The 21,262-nt window shown below is 35.9% G+C and overlaps 2 protein-coding genes across 2 annotated transcripts; one reads left to right on the plus strand and one right to left on the minus strand.

Annotated features, from left to right (window-relative positions):
- The first annotated feature begins 589 nt into the window (after window positions 1–589).
- zgc:111983 (uncharacterized protein LOC550501 homolog) lies at window positions 590–5,232 on the plus strand. The gene is made up of 9 exons (XM_057332524.1): window positions 590–706; window positions 1,133–1,194; window positions 1,866–2,533; window positions 2,722–2,783; window positions 2,909–3,084; window positions 3,776–3,906; window positions 4,022–4,083; window positions 4,216–4,382; window positions 4,558–5,232. Exons 2-9 carry the CDS (start codon window positions 1,155–1,157, stop codon window positions 4,662–4,664), a joined length of 1,413 nt encoding a protein of 470 aa, XP_057188507.1. The 5' UTR covers window positions 590–706; window positions 1,133–1,154; the 3' UTR covers window positions 4,665–5,232.
- A 1,226-nt stretch (window positions 5,233–6,458) lies between these two features.
- muc13a (mucin 13a, cell surface associated) lies at window positions 6,459–19,627 on the minus strand. Its single transcript, XM_057332493.1, has 13 exons — window positions 19,416–19,627; window positions 17,544–17,600; window positions 17,087–17,140; window positions 16,943–16,990; window positions 16,758–16,828; window positions 16,532–16,587; window positions 15,596–15,648; window positions 14,764–15,501; window positions 8,260–14,045; window positions 7,866–7,927; window positions 7,624–7,769; window positions 7,424–7,513; window positions 6,459–7,324 (listed from the first exon to the last, which is right to left on the minus strand). The coding sequence occupies exons 3-13, from the start codon at window positions 17,115–17,117 to the stop codon at window positions 7,221–7,223; spliced, it is 7,185 nt and encodes a 2,394-aa protein (XP_057188476.1). The 5' UTR covers window positions 17,118–17,140; window positions 17,544–17,600; window positions 19,416–19,627; the 3' UTR covers window positions 6,459–7,220.
- Between the last annotated feature and the right edge of the window lie 1,635 nt (window positions 19,628–21,262).

The following is a 21,262-nucleotide window of genomic DNA, read 5'->3' on the forward strand; positions in this document are numbered from 1 at the left end:
GAAAATAACTGAACAACTTTCAACACTGATATCTGGGTGAAATGTGAATCCAAAAGAAAACCGAGTGCTCGTAGGACAGATAAAGAAAGTTAACCACTGACTCGTAATAGGAGAGGCACGTGATTTATTGGTGACATTCTTGTGTCTTTGTTCTTGAGTTTTGGTGTGTCTCGGCTTAAAAGTGAAGCCACCATAAAAGTGAACAAATGTGTTATTTCTTGGGGTTTCTATAGTTGTTTTAGACAGATATCTAATTATAAGATGATCAACAGGCAAACAATAATATATAACAGTGTGGAGATAAAAAAAGCTATATCTTTGATATTGGACTTATACAGTATTAATAAAATATGGAGCTGGGTTCCAATATATATATATATATAAAACATGCACCTTTTTTGTCTTTTTCCTTAATTCAACTTTTCAAAAGCTGCTCTTCATCCATATTTGGTTAAAACAATGGATTACTTGATCATTTGACTTGGGCAGTTTTCGTCATTACAGTCATGTACCAGGAAGGAAAGCTATTCTTTTAAGGTTGCTCATCGAGTCTGTCAGCATCCCTTTGCTGTCACTGGTCAATGCTTCTACTTAAAAAAACTTTGTCTCGCCTTAAATACAAACTCGCCTGTCTGGTATAATCTGTCAGAAACCTACTTGTCTTCACCATCAAAAGGCTCCTATTTGGATTATCCAGGATTACAAAGTAAGTAATTTATTTATATATTTACATATATTTGCTTTGAATTGTTCACTTTATTGTTCTCAATATAAAATATGCGATATAATTACTTTATATAATTACTTTATTAATTCAATGGCAATGTATCCACATACTTTGTTTCTTTTTTTTTAATAAAAAATGGAATGTATGTTCTATTCTTAACTATATGTCCATATTCCTCATGCACTTTTGAATTATTTGTGTGGAATACATTATAATACTTTACATTTATTTAAAAGTAAATAATTGGTGAATATAAAAAAAATGTTGTCTATACATATGTATATTGGACACAGATTCTGTTTCGATTGCATGATCAACTCACTTCCCATGTGGATTTATTTTCTTTTTTCTTTTTATTTTATTTAATTAGGAAACATGTTTGATTCAGTTTGTATGTCTTCTTAGGGATACTGTCAAAAGAACAGCAATGGAGTGGAGGATTATATTACCTGTTGTGTGTGTACTCGGTAAGTGTTACGATACCAAATAATAATCTGTCCATTCCTCATTTCAGAGAGCCTTAAGAAACTACTTAAAATTTGTATATATTATTAAAAAATAATTTATGTAAAATGATTATTTTTGTTAAAACTGATACTACACGTTTCAAGGACGATTCCAGGTTTAAGAGCAGTGGTTTTTAATGCCAGTCAATACACATTTCGTATGTACTCATTTGACACACCCAATTCTTTGAGTCATCTAAGGGAGTAAAAAAAAGCAGTTTTGCGAGTATCGAGGTGCATCATCTTAAGAGGGCAGCATGACAATACAGGTGTAGAAATGGCATAAGTACATCTGTTGTCACTTACAGAAAAGACTTCCTATCATAATTTCTATCACAAACTTGGCATGTTTTATATATTTAGTGATATTTTAAAATTATTGACATTTCAAGACAATAGATGTAAGTCGCATGTTTTTATGGTAGCAAAAGGGAAAATAAATACACTATCACTGGGTGAATGTCTATACTGAGTACAGTATACAGTTAATATGTGATTCCCATAATGACTACATCTTAAACTTTAAAAGATGATAAATCTATAAAAGTTATTCGTCCAGTTGATCCTACAGTGCATTATTTTTGTTTTTGTCAGTGTACCATGTAACATTTTCTCCCACTTTTGGACAACAGGAATCCTACTTGTGCCTGGATCTACAGCTACCACTGCGACATCAACAAATGCAACAGCTACCACTGGGACATCAACAAATGCAACAGCTACCACTGGGACATCAACAAATGCAACAGCTACCACTGGGACATCAACAAATGCAACAGCTACCACTGGGACATCAACAAATGCAACAGCTACCACTGGGACATCAACAAATGCAACAGCTACCACTGGGACATCAACAAATGCAACAGCTACCACTGGGACATCAACAAATGCAACAGCTACCACTGGGACATCAACAAATGCAACAGCTACCACTGGGACATCAACAAATGCAACAGCTACCACTGGGACATCAACAAATGCAACAGCTACCACTGGGACATCAACAAATGCAACAGCTACCACTGGGACATCAACAAATGCAACAGCTACCACTGGGACATCAACAAATGCAACAGCTACCACTGGGACATCAACAAATGCAACAGCTACCACTGGGACATCAACAAATGCAACAGCTACAAGTGGGACAGCCTCGAACGGGATGACTCCAAATCCAACTGCCTCTGCTGTTACAGAGTTTAATATAATTTACAGCATCGACAAACCTTTCAAGGAAGTCTACAGTAATCTGAATGCTTCCGAAACCATAACCCTGAAAGATAACATCACATCTCAGGTAATATTTTTCTCTGTTGTGAGATTTACTTAAAATTGTGTTCATTTATTTTTCGCAGTTGTAGTTGCAGTGTTCAACTAATGGCTAAAATAACATTAAATTCTTGCAAACTAGAAACACTAAAACTGTTCAAAATGAACAGTTTCCCATCCAAAAAGGATGTGTGTCTAATTATGAAATTGTTTTAGATTGAGTCCGTTTACAAGAAACGCTATACAAACTTCAGACGCCATATTATCCGGAAATTCAGGTAATGATTTCATCAATTTCAACAAACTAATTTAAATGTATTGTTTGGCTGGCTTCAGTAACTTTGTACTTCATTTAGCAGTTTGTTTTTGTGTTTTGTGTTTTAACGTGGTTGTTTCCTTTCAGCAATGGTTCTATCGTGACAGACGGAGCTCTTGAATTCAATGCCAGTAACAGTAATCCTAACGTATCCGAGTTGGCCAAAGTCCTTGTTGATGCAATTACGGCTGGAAATCTGACCATTCAAATCAAAAATGACTCCATCAACGTTACGGCACCTGCCACTGCCGCTGCCACTACTGGTCAGTGTGTGTTTGCAATATTTCTCTTTAATGGTGGTGGTGGAGCGGTCTGTGATCTTGTTTAATTTCCTGCATTTGTTATAAGCTGTTTTACAACGTACAAAATATGAAATGTTGATCATTTCAGACACTCATGTATCGATTATAAAATATTGATAAAGTCCAACTTTTTTTGTGGTTTACTTTTTTATGTACATGATACCTTTACATAACATAAAGAAAATTCTGTGAAAATATAACCTTGATATCTTTAATATTGACTATCAAAGATTGAAATCGTAGTGAAATTAATGTTTGAGATCATATTTTGACGTTTCTAATCTCATCATTATGAGACTTTAGCCAGGATTTCACAGACATGGTCACATTTTTAAGCTCAACCCATGGCTTTGCACTGCTCTAGTTTCTGTGCTGTCATGACATCATTTCCTGCAGCCCTGATGTGATTAGTCATGTGACAATCATGGCATATAGGTCATTGGATTAAAAAAACATTCAAACTTGCACTGTGCTAGAAGTCTTTGTGTAAACAGGTATTTAATATATATATATATATTTAAAGGTTCATTTTTGGGTTTGCATGTATAGAGTCTACATTCAGAATAAATTCTTTGTTAAAATACTAGGCTCACAGAATACTTTTTACTGACGATGCTAATGTGTTGTGTTTCTTGTTCTCTTTATTCTACAGCGACACCCTCTACTACCTTCAATACATCACAGATTAATGTTACATTTAGCATTACTGATAACTTCACTGATGCCTTGTCCAACTTGTCCTCACCTGAGGCCATAAAGCTGGCACACAATATCACCACTCAGGTAAAATATTTATTTAGCAAAAATGGATCTGTCCAATTAGAAATAATTTGTTGAACTAAAATCATAATTAAATATTTGCATGGAATTATTTCTTCAATATTTTGTGCATTCACAGTTTGTTACAGTTTTCAAGAGACGTTACGCAAACATGTTACGAATGGTTATTAGGAAATTCAGGTAAGGCTACTAATAATAAACACTAAAATTTAATAAAATTACAAGCGAATGCCCACTTTCAGTCAATAGTTGAGTTATCCAGTTGTTTTTCAATTTGTCCATATTTGAACCCATCTTGTCATGTGTTCACAGCAAAGGCTCCATCGTGACAGATGGTGCACTTGAGTTCATCAACAACGGGACTGTTCCTAAAGCACAGGAAGTGGTTAACTTCATCGTTGAGGCAGTTAAAAATGGCTCTTTCACCGTACCGATAGATGAGAAAACTGTCACTGCTACAGACTCTTCAGGAGTCCAAGGTCAGTATTTAAAGATTTGTGTTTAGTGCTGTCGTGTAATGACATATAATACATATGTAGACGTACATAGAAGTATGAAATAAATATACATTTATTTAAATATAAATAAATTTAAAATATAAATAAAATAAGTGTGGAACTTTGTGTATATATATTTTATTTTTTATTTTCACAGCTACTCCCAGTCCTCCCAATGGCAGTTCTCCAGTCATCTCTAGCATGTTCACAGTTTTGTGGATGGCTCTGGCATCACTGCTGCTGTCAGGTGTGATGCACCAGTAAGCATCACATTCACATGAGGAAACCAACAAGAACTATTCATACATTTACCCATCAGAATATGTACAAAACTTTGTCATGTCATCTTTGATCTTTTACATTCGTTACATATTTATTGTTCAGTCAGAATCAACAAGTTACTGCGCACAGTATGTCACGAGCTGTTATCTGTTTTAATAACAGTTATCTGAAGAATTATTCTTATGAAGCGTTATGTGTTGTATGTCTGTGTAATTGTATGTCTGTGTAATGGTATTATGATGATTATGTCATGAAAATGTCTATAAATAGTTTTTATTGAGTTGCGTTGGAGAAGTAATGAGGATAAGTTTAAACATTTAAACTAACTCTGAACATTCATCCATACCACAGTAATTAAAATAAGTAAGTTAATATTAACTTTGATGAAATAGTATGTTTAAATTTAATTACAACATCGTTTTGTTTAGGAGCACATGTATTTGTATATGTATTTTACCCATAGGTAAAAGAATCTGAAACTGTTCCTAAACATGTCTGTACTGCTTTATGAAGTGTCTTATTAAATAAAGGGGAAATCTGTTATTCTTCAGTTTAATTTAAATAGATTTTTAAAGTGATTTTTACAGTACTGAATTGTTGCAAAGCAGACTTCCAGTAAATAAATTTATATTTAAGATAATAATGAAATATGTAGAATTATGTAGAATATGTGGCATTACTGCATGTTTTGTTTCATAAGATGTAGGCCTACCTTGGTACGTAGCTATGTAAATAGTTAAAATGAATTTTAAATAGTTAAAATTATTTCTGAATCCTAAACAAGGCTGCAAATGTTATTTCAAAGTTTAAGGGCCAAATTAAGGTTAGATATCTACCGCCAGAATTTTGATGTTCTTAAATCAAATTCGCAAAGATACTGAGTCTGTCATGGTTCTGCCCCATCTTGTCTTGGTTTTCTTGATCTAGTGGCAGAATCATGACAGAACCTCTTGTTTCATGTGGAGAGAGGCATTCTGGCCCTGTTGGCCTTCCATATGCTCTCTCCGGTTTGTCTCTGTTCCCGCCCTCTGGTTACCTGTTATTGCTTGTAATGATTTCATCCCCCACAACTGTTCCCTCTTGATTTGTCCCCTTATTTAATGCCCCTGTGTCTTCTGTCTTGTGCTGGATGATTGTCGTTTGTGTGGAGTGGTTTGCCATGTGTCCTTGTCACCCGCCGTGTCTTGAACTGTACGTAAGTCTAGTTTAGTTAGGGTAGAGAGTCGATGTTCCTGTTCCTACCCTAGCTGTTATGTTTTGTTACTCCCTCGTGGGTTTTTGTTTCTCGTTTGTTCTTGTATTAAAGTCCTTGTTACCCCTTAACCGTTGTCTGCATTCTCGTGTTCCCTCTCGCCTCATGACAGAGTCATTACACCTAGAGAAAGCATGTAACTGACAAATATAACTGTCATTTTCACCTGTCTGATCAAAAAATACACTGTAAACATTACTTACAGTTTTAACTTGGCAAATGCCCGTTGTATAAGCGGGATAATCCACGGTTAGCCTTGCCAGTCTGTCTGCTTTATAAACTGAGCAGATCTTCTAAATTCTATAGAAATTTTACACAATAAAATGGTTTAAAATGCTAATTCTACAAAAGAATAAACTGACTATTCTGAGTAGGCTAATAGCTCTATTCTCGTACTTAAACCTATGGGCAATTGTTTAGGACTATGGGATAAACACTGGGTAAACAGAAAACTAATCAGTTATCTAGTTACTGGTGACAAAATCAATGGGAAACAAAAGAAGACTCTGCAGATTAATGTGAGAATGCATTCACTTTTTATTTTGAATTGACCCACAGTCACAAAAAGCGGAAGACATACAAGGGAAATTCTTTCAAGACAACATTTATAAGAAAGAATTGAGAATAAAAACAAGCAACATGTTCAATATTTTGTGTTGTTTTTTTATAGCAACCATCTGGTTTTGCAAACTAATGTTCTTTTAAAAATATTTTCTCTGACAAATAGCCTATGGAAAGGTTAGTTCACGGCTGACCTTTGAGGTCTGGAGATGTGTTTTTATTTATATTATCAGTGAAAGGTTTAGGGTCACTTTCTGTATTTAAATTTTTCTACATTTTTTGGACTGCTTTTCTTAAATATTTAGTTTAAGTAATCTATTAAACAATTTTATTAAATAACATTTTACTTTACTTATGTTACAGCATTTAAAGACTTTTCACTATGATTAAAATAGTTTCAGATAAGCCTACATTTTTGACCATTTATTTATTTATTTGCTGTGTAGCATATTTTTCCATTTCAAAAATAACATTTATGTTATAATTATGAAAACAATAAAACACAATTCAAGAAATTTAATTCTGGGTTAAAGTGCTAAACATTTTTGGTTTATAACCAAAACCTGGAAGTGCATTGATAAGATTTTTTAACACAATATTATTACAGGAAAAGTTGAACAATTTGACATTTATAATTTCAGTATTTATGGTTCATGGGTTTGATCTTTCTCTTGTATTATACCTCTTAATTCAGCTTGTGCAGTGCTCATTGTCATTTAAATCAATTAAACAACAGCACGAGTGACGAAAACTGTTGTGATGGCAGTTGCAGCCATTATTGAATAGTGAAGAGTCCATGGAGATGCAGAAGAGGGCGTGTTTGTGTATCCTGAAAAGTTAAGGAAAGAATATATTAATAATAATAATCGAGAATAGGTCAGGACTTATCTGAATCAGCAGTTAATACACTGCATACTACACTGTGCACCTGTGTTTGTGTTCGTTTTCACGGTAGTTTGTTGTACAGTTGCCGTGTTCGCCTGATTAATTGTGGTAAGTGCATCTGTATAAGGAGTAGCTATTGGCACGGGAATTGAAATATTAGAATCAAAACAGATCACCAAAATGCTGAAAAACGAAACATCAATATGTAAATGTTATGCTAATTTGTGTAGTTTCCAAACTCACCTGCTTTGATAGTATCATTGATGATGTTCAGGGGGATGTCACTGATCGTAACAGCATTGTATAGAACATCTTCTACATTAGCGGTGCTTGGGACCACGGAAGTGTTCTCAAAGACCAGAGTCATATCAACTTTAATGGATCCCTTTCTGTACAACATAGAGGAATCATGTTCATGTGCTGTCATAATGTACTTAGAATGTAGTCATCGTAATCATCAGGGTTATCATCAGTTTTATACTTACGAGAAACTGTTGACTCTTGACCGCTTGAATTCTTTATATTTCTCCTTGTACAGTTTGTTTATCTGCATGTGATGAACAACATGATAATTTAATACATTTATGAGCAAATATAGCTTTTGCAACAACAAACGAAATACCAGTTCATTAAACGTAATATGTTTTCAAAAGATACTGACATTGTGAATTTTATTTCATGTATTTTTTTATGGACAGGCCAATATTGCCTTTTAATTGACAGTTTGAGAAAAAGCACAGTGAATGTGATCAGTGCCATAGCTCAGTCTATTACTTATTTGCATAACAGAATTGACATGAAAAACATTCCATGACACAGCTCATGTAACAAGTTTTCTCGTTGCTTTAATTGATCATTTCTGGAACAAGAAAGGCTTACCGCAATAACCACTTTAGTGGCCAAGGAGAGGAAATCGTCGGTCGTTCTGTCACTATACACTATGTCGAAAGTTTCGTTGAGACTGAATAGTAAGTCTATGCTTCCCTCGTTCCGGTCCGGTCGATGAGTAGGTAACTCAGTTGGAACATACATTGCTGCTGCTGATGTTGGGGGTTTCAATGAAGCTGGTTCGTGTCGTGGTGGTGCTGGTGAAGTATGCGGCGCAGATGCGTTTCTTGTTGAAGCATTTGTGGACTTTATTGTTGGAGGTAGAGGAGTTGTTCTTGTATATGTGGTTGTGTTTTCAGTTGATTTTAATGTTTGTGTAGTTGGTGATACAGACTTTAGGACTGTTGGAGGTGCTACTGGTGGCGCTGTTGTGGTTGCGTTTGTTGTCGGTCCTTCTAAGGCATGAGCCACTGTTATAGGCTTCATTGAAACTTGTGTTGTAGATTGAGTTTTGGCTGGTGGAGGTTCCGTTGGTACTAAGGTTGAGGCTTCAGATTCAGTGGCTTTCTTGGCTAAGACTGTAGTTTTAGCATCTTCTGTTGAAGAATTTATTACAGAAGATGAACCCTGAGTTGACGTAGTCTTGGCTGTACTTGCATCTGGTTGATTTATAGCAATTGTTGCTGTGCTTGTCCCTGGTGCATTTACTGTATTGGGTACATTTGATGATGTGTTGGATTTTTCCATTGTAGTGTGTGCGCTTAAAGCAGTACTTGCATCATCTTGTGTTCCATGTTCTTGTGTTACTCTGATGGCACTGGTGGGTCCCTTAAAAGTCTGAGCTTCTGTTACTGGCTTTGAAGCAACTATTGCAGATTGAGTTTTTGCTGGTGAAGGTTCCATTGTAACTCGAGAAGTTTGTGGTACCGAGGTTGAGGATTTAGATTCAGTAGCAAGCTTTGTAGAGCCGGTTGTTGTTGTCTTTGTAACTTCTGTTGTAGATTTTATTACAGAGGATGAACCCTCCGCTGATGTAGTCTTGGTTGTACTTGTTACTTGGTTATTTATAACAGTTGCTGCTGTGCCTGGTGCATCTGCTGTATTGGGTGCGTTTGTTTTGGCTGTACTATATTCTTCTTTAAATGTTGTATGTGCTGTTGAAGCAATGCCTGCATCTGCAACTTGTGTTGTAAATTTAGTTTTAGCTGGTGAAGGTTCCATTGTGACTTGAGAGGTTTGTAGTACCAAGGTTAAGGCTTCAGGTACAGTAGCAAGCTTTGCTAAGCCTGTTGTTGTTGTTGTCCTTGCTTCTGCTATTGCAGAATTTATCACAGAGGTTGAATCCTGAGCTAATGTAGTTTTGGTTGCAGTTATTTCTGGTTCATTTATAAAAGTTGTTGTTGTGCTCGATCCAGTTAATGTAGTGGTTGCATTTGTTGAGTCGTCTATATTTGATTCGTTCAACGTTGTATGTGTTGTTGAAGCAGTACCTGCCTCAGCTTGTGTTCCGGGTTCTCGTGTTACTCTGATGACAGTGGTCGGCCCCTCTAAGTTATGAGCCACTGTTACTTGTTTTGATTTAACTGTTGTAGATTCCGTTTTGGCTGGTGATGACTCAGTTGTAACTTGAGATGTTTCTGGTGCGAAGGTTAAAGTAGCTTCAGGTAAAGTAGCCACCTTTGCTTGACCTGTTGTCGTTGTCCTTATATCTACTGATGCAGATTCAGAATTTATTACAGAGGATGAACCCTGAGCTGAAGTCTTGGTTGTACTTGTTTCTTGTTCAATCATAACAGTTGTTGCTGAGCTTGTGCCTGGTGCATTTGCTGTGTTAGATTCTTTCAATATCTTATGGGTTGTTGAAGCAGAATTTAAATCAGTTTGTGTTGCTCTGATGACAGTGTTTGGTGCTAAGGTATGAGCCACTGTTACTGGCTTTGATGTAACTGTTGCAGTTTGGTCTAGTGGAGGTTCCATTGTAACGTGAGATGTTTCTATTACCAAGGTTTTAGGTACTGTAGCACTCTTTGTTAAGCCTGTTGTTGTTGTCCTTGTACCTTCCGTTGTAGATTTGAATACAGAGTTTGTATATTCGGCTGGTGTAGTCTTGGTTGTAATTGCTTCTGGTTCATTTATAACAGCTGTTGATGTGCTTGTCCCTGATTCAGTTGCTCTAGTTGGTGTTTTTGATGATTGTGCTGTATTAGATTTCAATGTTGTATGTGTTGTTGAAGCTGTACCTGCATCAGCTTGTGTTACTCTGATGACAGTGGTTTGTCCCTCTAAAGTATGGGCCATTGATACAGGCTTTGATGTTTCCTGTACCAAGGTGAAATCTTCAGGTAAAGTGTTTGTTGTTGTTGTCCTTATATCTACAGTGGAAGATTCAGAATTTATGACAGAGGATGAACCCTGAGTCGAAGTAGTCTTGGTTGTAATTGCTTCTGGTTCATTTATCACCGTTGTTGATGTTCTTGTCCCTGATTCAGATGCTCTAGTTGGTGTATTTGATGATTGTGCTGTATTTGATTTCAATGTAGTATGTGCTGTTGATGCTGTATCTGCATGAGCTTGTGTTGTAGACTCTTGAGTTACTCTGATGACAGTGGTCGGTCCCTCTAAGGTATGAGCCACTGTTACTGCCTTTGATATAACGGTTGTAGATTTGGCCATTGACGACTCAGTTGTAACTTCAAGTGTTTCTAAATCATTAGGAAAAGTAGCTACCTTTGATTCGTCTGTTGTAGTTGTACTTACATTAACTGTTGCAGATTCAGAATTTATTACAGAGGATAAACCCTCTGTTGGTTTAATCTTGGTTGTACTTGCTTCTGGTTCATTTATAACAGTTGTTGCTGTGCCTGTCCTCGGTGCATTTGCTGTATTGGGTGCATTTGTTTTTGCTGTGTTAGATTCTTTCAATGTAGTATGTGCTGTCGAAGCAGTACCTGCATTATCGTGTGTTGCAGGGTCTTGTGTTACTCTGAAGACAGTGGTCGCGCTTCCTAAGGTATGAGCCACTGTTACTGGTTTTATTGAAACTTCTGTTACAGATTCAGTTTTGACTGGTGAAGGTTTTGTTGTAACTTTAAATGTTTCTGGTACCAAGGTTGAGTCTTCAGGTACAGTATCCAGCTTTGCTAAGCGTGTTGTTGTTCTTGTAACTTCTGTTGTAGATTTTATTACAGAAGATGAACCCTGTGCTAATGTAGTCTTGGTTGTACTTGTTTCAGGTTCGTTTATAACAGTTGTTGCTGTGCTTGTCCCTGGTGCATGTGCTGTATTGGGCACATCTACAGTATGAGCCACTGTTACTGCCTTTGATATAACGGTTGTAGATTTGGCCATTGACGACTCAGTTGTGACTTCAAGTGTTTCTAAATCATTAGGTAAAGTAGCTACCTTTGATTGGTCTGTTGTCGTTGTCCTTACATTTACTGTTGCAGATTCAGAATTTATTACAGAGGATAAACCCTCTGTTGGTTTAATCTTGGTTGTACTTGCTTCTGGTTCATTTATAACAGTTGTTGCTGTGCCTGTCCTCGGTGCATTTGCTGTATTGGGTGCATTTGTTTTTGCTGTGTTAGATTCTTTCAATGTAGTATGTGCTGTCGAAGCAGTACCTGCATTATCGTGTGTTGCAGGGTCTTGTGTTACTCTGAAGACAGTGGTCGCGCTTCCTAAGGTATGAGCCACTGTTACTGGTTTTATTGAAACTTCTGTTACAGATTCAGTTTTGACTGGTGAAGGTTTTTTTGTAACTTTAAATGTTTCTGGTACCAAGGTTGAGTCTTCAGGTACAGTATCTAGCTTTGCTAAGCGTGTTGTTGTTCTTGTAACTTCTGTTGTAGATTTTATTACAGAAGATGAACCCTGAGCTGATGTAGTCATTGTTGCAATTGCTTCAGGTTCATTTATAACAGATGTTGCTGTGCTTGTCCCTGGTGCATTTGCTGTTTTAGATTCTTTCGCTGTACTCTGTGGTGTTGAAGTAGAACTTGAATCAGCTTTTGTCGCAGACTCTTGTGTTACTTTGATAGCACTTGTCGGTCCCTCTGAGGTATATGTGTGTGTTACTGGCTTCACTGAAACTTGTGTTGCAGATTGAGTTTTGGCAGGTGAAGGTTCCATTGTAACTTGAATGATTTCTGGTACCAAGGTTGAGGCTTTAGATTCAGTAGCATTCTCTGCGAAGTGTGTTGTTGTTCTTGTACCTTCTGTTGTAGATTTTATTACAGAAGATGAACCCTGTGCTAATGTAGTCTTGGTTGTACTTGTTTCAGGTTCGTTTATAACAGTTGTTGCTGTGCTTGTCCCTGGTGCATGTGCTGTATTGGGCACATCTACAGTATGAGCCACTGTTACTGCCTTTGATATAACGGTTGTAGATTTGGCCATTGACGACTCAGTTGTGACTTCAAGTGTTTCTAAATCATTAGGTAAAGTAGCTACCTTTGATTGGTCTGTTGTCGTTGTCCTTACATTTACTGTTGCAGATTCAGAATTTATTACAGAGGATAAACCCTCTGTTGGTTTAATCTTGGTTGTACTTGCTTCTGGTTCATTTATAACAGTTGTTGCTGTGCCTGTCCTCGGTGCATTTGCTGTATTGGGTGCATTTGTTTTTGCTGTGTTAGATTCTTTCAATGTAGTATGTGCTGTCGAAGCAGTACCTGCATTATCGTGTGTTGCAGGGTCTTGTGTTACTCTGAAGACAGTGGTCGCGCTCCCTAAGGTATGAGCCACTGTTACTGGTTTTATTGAAACTTCTGTTACAGATTCAGTTTTGACTGGTGAAGGTTTTATTGTAACTTTAAATGTTTCTGGTACCAAGGTTGAGTCTTCAGGTACAGTATCCAGCTTTGCTAAGCGTGTTGTTGTTCTTGTAACTTCTGTTGTAGATTTTATTACAGAAGATGAACCCTGAGCTGATGTAGTCATTGTTGCAATTGCTTCAGGTTCATTTATAACAGATGTTGCTGTGCTTGTCCCTGGTGCATTTGCTGTATTAGATTCTTTCGCTGTACTCTGTGGTGTTGAAGTAGAACTTGAATCAGCTTTTGTCGCAGACTCTTGTGTTACTTTGATAGCACTTGTCGGTCCCTCTGAGGTATATGTGTGTGTTACTGGCTTCACTGAAACTTGTGTTGCAGATTGAGTTTTGGCAGGTGAAGGTTCCATTGTAACTTGAATGATTTCTGGTACCAAGGTTGAGGCTTTAGATTCAGTAGCATTCTCTGCGAAGCGTGTTGTTGTTCTTGTACCTTCTGTTGTAGATTTTATTACAGAAGATGAACCCTGTGCTAATGTAGTCTTGGTTGTACTTGTTTCAGGTTCGTTTATAACAGTTGTTGCTGTGCTTGTCCCTGGTGCCTGTGCTGTATTGGGCACATCTACAGCATGAGCCACTGTTACTGGCTTCACTTGTGTTGCAGATTCAGTTTTTGCTGGTGAGGACTCAGTTGTAACTTCAGGTGTTTCTGGTACCAACGTTAGGGCTTCAGATACAGTAGCATGTTTTGCTAAGCCTGTTGTCGTTGTTCTTATATCTGTTGTTGCAGAAGAGGTGGGTGTGGTCTTGACTGCGGTTGTCTCCTTTACATTTCTAACATTTGCTGTTGTGCTTGTCTCTGATACAGCTGCTGGCAATGTTGATGTCATTCCTGATGATCTTGCAGTAGTTGCCTCTGCAGTTGTAAAAACACCACTGGATGCTGTTTCTGATGTAGACACTGTTGTTTCATTAGGCAGTTTTTTTGTTGTTTTCACTTTAGTAGCTCCAATGGCCGTGGTAGGTTCTTCGGGTGTTTCCATCCGAGTTGTCTTTTTGACAGTGTCTATATAAACAAGCATCACAATAGTTCTGTAATGTTAGTGAATTACTCAACATGATTTAAAAAGAAATGATAAAAAGCATTGCTTTCACTTTGTGACGCAAAACCAGATATTGTGCTAAATAGTTGTCCCTGCCTCGGTTGTTACTACACTTCTAGTGGTGAACTGTTGCCATGACCTCAAATTAAAATTGAGCAGCATATTTTCATTTGTGTAACAATAAAGCAGTCATAGTCAACTGTCAGCTCTTCATAATGTAATAATCCCACTTTGCTTTCTTTTTAACTATGTTTGTCAGTTGCAGGTTGACTCCCCAGCCCTGGCTTTGTGTTGCAAACAAAAAACATTAATCTGCTTGTTTAAGGGATTCAACGTGACAACCCGGCTAGCTATTCGACCCAACTATACTGTATGGGTGGGGTGATAGGACTCTTTGTGAAACCTGATTTAAAACAATCACTATTTACTACAAGAGAACACTGTGTGCCAATTTTACAACCACCTGAAAGCTGAGCCAACAATTCTTGCCATCATGACAGTAGTCTTATCCTGACACCTGGTGGCATGAATGTTACCTTACTAGGAAATGAACAATTTTAATTCTAAATTTTGTTTTAGAGCACACTAGTTCTAAAACGCTAGTTATGGTCATACTACAAACCAACAATTTCAAATTTCATTTTCAGATTGTAAATACAACTATAGCATATTTTGGCAAACCTGTATTTGGACTTGCAGTTGTTGCCGTTTTTGTTGTTCCTGGTGTCACTGTGGAGCCTGATATATTTGACATGGAAAGTGGTGTTGCTGGACTGAATGTTCTTTTAGCTGTTGTACTTGCAGCTGTTGTTGTTGTTTTGAACTCTTGAAAACCGTCTCCTGCTCCTGATGTAGTTGGCAGATTTGTAGATGAAACTGCAGTTGTTTTCTGTACACTCGTATCCATACCCACAGATTCTGCAGTCACCTGTGATGCTGTTGTGTGTTCATTTCTAGTGGTCGTGTGCTTTGTTGTGTTGTTTATTGGCTCTCTTAATGTAGTTGCTAGTGTGGTCCTGGTTGATGAAATAGATGTCACTAAAGGTGTTGTGATTGTTTGTTGTATTGAGTAGTCTGTTGAAAGTGTAGAATGTGTTGTGATGTTTGGTTGTGTTGGGTTGATTGTTTCTGGTTGCGTATTTGTTGTGCTTGAAGCTGTGTTTGTTGGTGGCGCTGCTGATATTGATCTTGAGGTAGGTTTCTCATTGGTTGTGCTGCTTGTTTGAATGATGGTGGTTGTTTGTGTTGAAATCGTGGTCTTTGTTGTGTTGGATGTTGGTGGTTCTGATGCGGTTGTTTCTGTGATTGTTTGTAAAGTTGAAGAAGGCAAAATACTGGTAAATGACTGTGTTGTATTTGGGACTGTTGGGGTTGTGGCTGTGGTAAATGCACTTGACATGGGTTGTGGTTTTTTAAGACCTGCGGAAAGAAAATGACATAAGCATACATATAAACATAAAACCACAAACAATAGAAATACGAATTTAAGAATGTGTTAAAAATGATTTCTTACCTATTACTAAAGAGGGATACCAGTATTGTCTCGCAATAATAAGTGGCCCCTTCCTGAAATATTAAGTCATATTAAATTAAATTTTATTTCAAATTTTAATTTAAAAATAAAAAAGTCAAACTAAACCACATTTAACATTCATTTTTTCTAATCTTATGTACTTATTTTCCCCTCTTTGTTAAGTCTTTAAGATTAGATTAGATTTGTCCTTTTTTAAGAAAAAGATTTCCTGTGGCTCAGTGGTTAGAGCATGGCACTAACAATGCCAAGGTCATGGGTTCAATCCCAGGGGATTGCACGTAGTCAGAAACAATAAAATGTATAGTACAATGCAGTGTAAGTCGCGTTGGAGAAAAGCATCTGCCAAATGTATAAATATAATGTATATGTAAAAACTGAAACACTGGCTGAGGAAATTCGAAAGACTGTGAAAGTGACAAAAAGACTTCGGCGACTGATCATAAATTGACTGAATATCATGTCTTTCAACAAGACAACGAAACAAGATTATAAAAAGTCAGAGACTGGAAATGAATCGCTTCTAATGATTACATATTATCATAAAGATATATTAATATGTTTACAATGTTTCATGTTCTGTTATATATTTTAAAGAGAAAACAAATGTGTAATAATTTCATAGGATGTGTACATTAAGACTATAATTTACAGCATACTCAAAATTGAGAGCAAAATATTCACATCTACATTTTTATATCTATGATATTTTTTTATATAAATAAATACATAAATAATTTATCATGTGAAAGATATATGCATAATAATATAATATATGATATCATGTAATTTAATTAAATGTAATATAATATATAATAGTAATATATTATTATTTTTAGCATATTGTTGTAATTATGTATAACAAAAAGAAATTCTCCCCTTATTGTGTATATTTAGATGATTTATTTTCCTGCATACCTGAAAATTTTGATCTCTGTACGATTAGCAGCTGGCCACAACTGCCTCACTCTGTTCTATAGAAACAAAGATATATCCAGTTCAAAGATCACATAGAACCCTACACAATCTAACGTTTTTATTATTTTCCACACTAATTTCAAAGTTGTCAGAACAATTAACATGATGAGAACAAAAACACAAAAGATGAAGTCACATGAAGTCTTTAAAGCATGCATGGCCTTACAATCATTTGAGTCTTGACCGTAACAGCTTGGTCTGATAAGGACGTGTTATGTGGTGAATCTGTTGATGATGCTAAGGAGAAAAGGGGTTATAATAGATACTGTATTAGTAATTAAATTGGCATATTTTTCATTATACCACTTGCCTTCTTTCTCACTGAGGATACAAAACACTTTTTGCTTTTACCTGATTGAGACTCATTATTTAGATTAACACAAGTTGGCCCCAGAAATCCTGATGAAAGACATTTAGTTCCTATGAGTTTTAACAGGTTTCTGAGTGTTATGCATTATTTTGTACATAAGAAGGAAATGTTGGTTGGATAATTACCAATGAAAATCAGTAGAACCACCAAATACATTGTCCTTTATGTCCCCTTTGTTCCTGTAAATTTACAGTGAAAGTGTTGTCACCAGTTGGTGTTTTAGCTGTGATTATGTGTAGTCTATGCAGATATAAAACATATTTTGGTAATTTCAGAGACTTCCCAAGAGTTGGAAATTGTACGAAACAAACAGGTCGAACTTGTTTCTCATATAAGACGTACTGTATGCACCATCTTCAAATATGTGTTAAGAGGAGCTGGACCACTTCAAATAGACATTTCTAAAACAACCTATTGTACACTGCATGGAATGTGTAGAGTAACCCTTGGATTTCATATTCGTACTTTGAAAGCTACCACTTAATTACATTACATTAATGTTACGCCCAGGATGTCCCTTTGGACGTGACCAAGCACATGAGCAAATTTCCATGCCATGAAGTGAAATAAGTTGAAACTTACCCCGAATTTGGCCCTACCGTGCTTTTTTCACATTCCTGATGATTTCCGGCTAACAAGCTGTAATGTGAAAAGTATTAAGTGAAGGATTTCAGTGTTAGTTTTAGTAGTGTATTTACTACTGAAAAGTTTGATTAGGATCATGCTTTCCCATGTCTTGTGCACCTTATTGTACACATTATTCATGTCTATGTAAAAATGTAAAGGTTCCTCTGAGAAAGCTTGTGTGCCATGAACCACCTCTGTTTTTCCCATCCAATAATTTGGAAATGTTGTGTGAGACTCAATAACATAACAAGACCAGTTGTCACAAGACCTATATCTCAGTAGCAATAAAGGTCGAGGGATAAAAACACAAAGGTGTGTTGTCTCTATGGCAGTTGTTGTGTATGTCGGTTGCAGAAAAATTTCAGTATCGTCATATTTCTATACAGTTTATAAACAAGTGAACACAGTAAAACCATCTAGCATATAAACTGTCAGTCAAAGGTTTAGGGACACTTACATGTTGTTGTTGTTGTTTTTTTCATTTTAATATAAAATTGCATGCTTAAGTGTTTTAAATTATTTTTTAGACAAAATGATATCTGTGCCAACATATGTATCATTAGACAACTTCAATTAGATTTATTTATTGATCTATCTGTTTATTTATTTGAAATGGATTACTTGAAATTAATAATGAAAAAGCAGCCAATAAGGCACAGTAGGAAAATTATTATCTGAGATATGAAATTGCATTACTATACTATAACATAATTTCCATAGTTACTTGTGTGCAATAGTTTAGATTAGTTTACTATTATTATTATAAGGTTTTATAAGAAACATTTCTTGCTTTTTATAGTTTTTACCCTACACTGTAAAACGGATAAAGTCCTGGCAGAAAATTACCAGTACATTTTCCCTTTATTTTACAGACATTTCCGTTAATACTGAAATGTAGCATTAATTTAATGCTGTGCAAACTGTAAAATAAACAACTGTAAAAATGAATATGGAAAACTCCTTCATATTAATACAGTATTTTGTTTCCTATTTTTACGGATTTTTGGACTGCCAAGTCCTTTCACAAAACATTTTGTGAAAGGTTGATGGACATCACTGCCAAGAACCTTTTGTAGCACCTTCTTTTAAATAATTGTTTTTTAAGTTATTATAATTAGCCTACAGTTCAAACAAAATCTAACTTTTTGTATTTCTTGTCTAAATATAGACTTCCATTCAAAAGTGCTGTGTCACGTATTCTCTATGAATATTTATTTTCCCATATTTTAGAATAAAAGTAAATTCTTCAAAACTATGAAAACTATGTTCTTAGTAAAGACTGATGTAGTAGCCAATAGTTAGAAGCATATTTTTTAAGGTGATTGTGTGAATGAGCGTCTTGTTTGTTGCAGTGTCATACTGCGCAGTACATCAATTTCCCAATACATAAATAATATGAAAAAAATATTTCAACCGCCGCAGTGTCAACACTTGAATGAGGAAGTTCTTGAAATTGATCGAAAGTATCTATACACGGATATATCAACATTTAAAAACAATTATGATGCCTGAAGCAAAACACTCAAACCAAAGCGATGAATTCAATTATTAAAGCTAATTTTTAAAAATAATAACAATTATTAAAACCAACAATGTTAATATACAGACATAGTGAGGACAAAAACACGCACATCAATCTCAAATGGGTGCTCGACCAAGAGAGTAAATCCAAGTAGTAACAAATGTCGGCACACCAGCGCTGCAAAAATATCAAAAATAGGCTACTTTATTATTTAAAAAACTTTCGCATGGCGCGTGACGTTTCGAGCACACAAGCTCTTCATCAGACGTACAGACATACACATAAGATTCAGATCATATCCTTACCTATTAGTCCTTTGTCCAGTTTTGTAGGCAACTATAAATGTAGCCTAATGAACAGATCATAATTTGCAAAGAAGTGTTAATTATATTTTTCTTGTTCCTTTCTGGGTGGATACAAAACTAACCAGGTTTATTCGTCCAGTATAGGTTTTAGCAAAAGATTCTCGGTGCGTGTTGCTGGTTTCATTTCTCTTGCTACAGGTGGAGCTGCACACCGGCATTCTTGCAAAGTTCTATGAATTCATAGATCACTACCTGAATTTCAGCATTGCATTCTAGAATAGCTCTTTTTTTTACTTTACAGGAAGTCAATGTGATGTTACTGGCATTTGCTCTTTTGTGGTTTGCGGTTTGCATACTTGCTATGCCATTATAAAAGATCTAACTAACAAAGAACCTGCGTTACAACACGTTAAGATTGAGATTGAGATTTTGTTTTCATAAGCTTCAGGAAATAATAGATTCTAATAAATTACACATAACAGAACATTTTCCACTGTCATTGCCCAAATAAAACAGGTCATTAAACATACATGGCCCTTTGTGACAACATGCCCCAGTGACGGGGGATGTCATCACACTATACAAGTTGTCGCAGTAGAATCTGTTGGTCTATGAGATGCATCTAAATACATTTTTTTGCGCAAAAGATTTGCACATAGTAATATATCTACCAGTTTGAACCAATTTTGGCTGCTGCTGAAGCAATAAGAGTGAAGCCAGTTTCCCTGTATTTTGTATCGGGTCAAATATAGCGGGGTGTAATTACAGTAGGCAACCTTCACCTTGGCAAATGTTTGGGTAAATATTACTTTACAGACATGTATCCTTCATTCGAATCTTGTTCATCTGACACACATCACAATAGCACATACAAGTACTGGCTGTCGGTCATTGACATTTCCTGGCCCCAGAACTGTTTGCTGTCCTACATTCTCAAAATATCTTCTTTTGTGTTCAACAGAACAAAAATATGATCAAGTATTTTTTCCTACTATGGGAGTCAATGGGGGGCAAAATCTGTCTGGTTATAAGAATTCTTCCAAATATCTTTCTCTGTGTTCATCAGAACAAAGACATTTATACAGATTTGAAACAAAGGTGAGTAAATGATGAAGTATTCCTTTATATAATAAGTTTTATTGTGTTCAAAACTTTCTTCTTAAGTGCAACACAATAAAAGGTCAGGTGTGAGTGCTGTCGCGTTGTAATGCTTGACAGAAACTTAATTTAAAACAAATGTCGTTTGTCCTAAACTTCTTTTTTTTAAATGTGCAAATGAAGACCACGGAGTTCCGTTGGTTTTTATACAAACTAATAAGTAAAATCCATCATCTTGATTTCACTGGAAATTCTCCACTTCCGATCTATCAGTTTTCTTATTGGCCTAAGATATAAATGTGTGGAAACTCTTTTCTGCCCCGTCAGTCTGCTAATGATAAAAGCTGAAATTAAGGGATATACAGCATATGCAGAGGTTGATTGTGTTGATCATATATGATGAGATGATTGACAATCGATTATAGATTCATTAGCATTGACTTCCAATTGTAGGATCTGGAAAGTAAAAAAATTAACAAAGGGTGATGAATAATATGACTAGGTTTTAGTTATGTGATAGTTGTTTTGTCATCTTAAGTTTGCTTGCGATTTTGTTTGTTTTATAAAAGTATTTTGGTCTCCCAACCTTCCACATATTTGAAATGATTGGAAAACATTTCTATTGGCATTCTGTTTATTATTCGGTTTATTAGATGTACCCTTGAGCGTGAATACCACAGTAGCATCCACCCAATGAGAATGATCATGGTTGCTGGCTTCTAGTCAAATAATAAATGTCTGAATGTTAT

The sequence above is a fragment of the Triplophysa rosa genome, linkage group LG4, assembly GCF_024868665.1.
Source record: "Triplophysa rosa linkage group LG4, Trosa_1v2, whole genome shotgun sequence".
Classification (NCBI taxonomy): domain Eukaryota; kingdom Metazoa; phylum Chordata; class Actinopteri; order Cypriniformes; family Nemacheilidae; genus Triplophysa; species Triplophysa rosa.

Coding starts and splice junctions, on each gene's coding strand:
- zgc:111983 (XM_057332524.1), top strand. CDS start 1,155: ATGGAGTGGAGGATTATATTACCTGTTGTGTGTGTACTCG. Junction 1,195..1,865: donor ACCTGTTGTGTGTGTACTCG/GTAAGTGTTACG, acceptor TTTGGACAACAG/GAATCCTACTTGTGCCTGGA. Junction 2,784..2,908: donor CATATTATCCGGAAATTCAG/GTAATGATTTCA, acceptor GTTTCCTTTCAG/CAATGGTTCTATCGTGACAG.
- muc13a (XM_057332493.1), bottom strand. CDS start 17,117: ATGTATTTGGTGGTTCTACTGATTTTCATTG. Junction 16,991..17,086: donor GGTTCTACTGATTTTCATTG/GTAATTATCCAA, acceptor GTCTTTCATCAG/GATTTCTGGGGCCAACTTGT. Junction 16,829..16,942: donor AAATAATGAGTCTCAATCAG/GTAAAAGCAAAA, acceptor TTTTCTCCTTAG/CATCATCAACAGATTCACCA.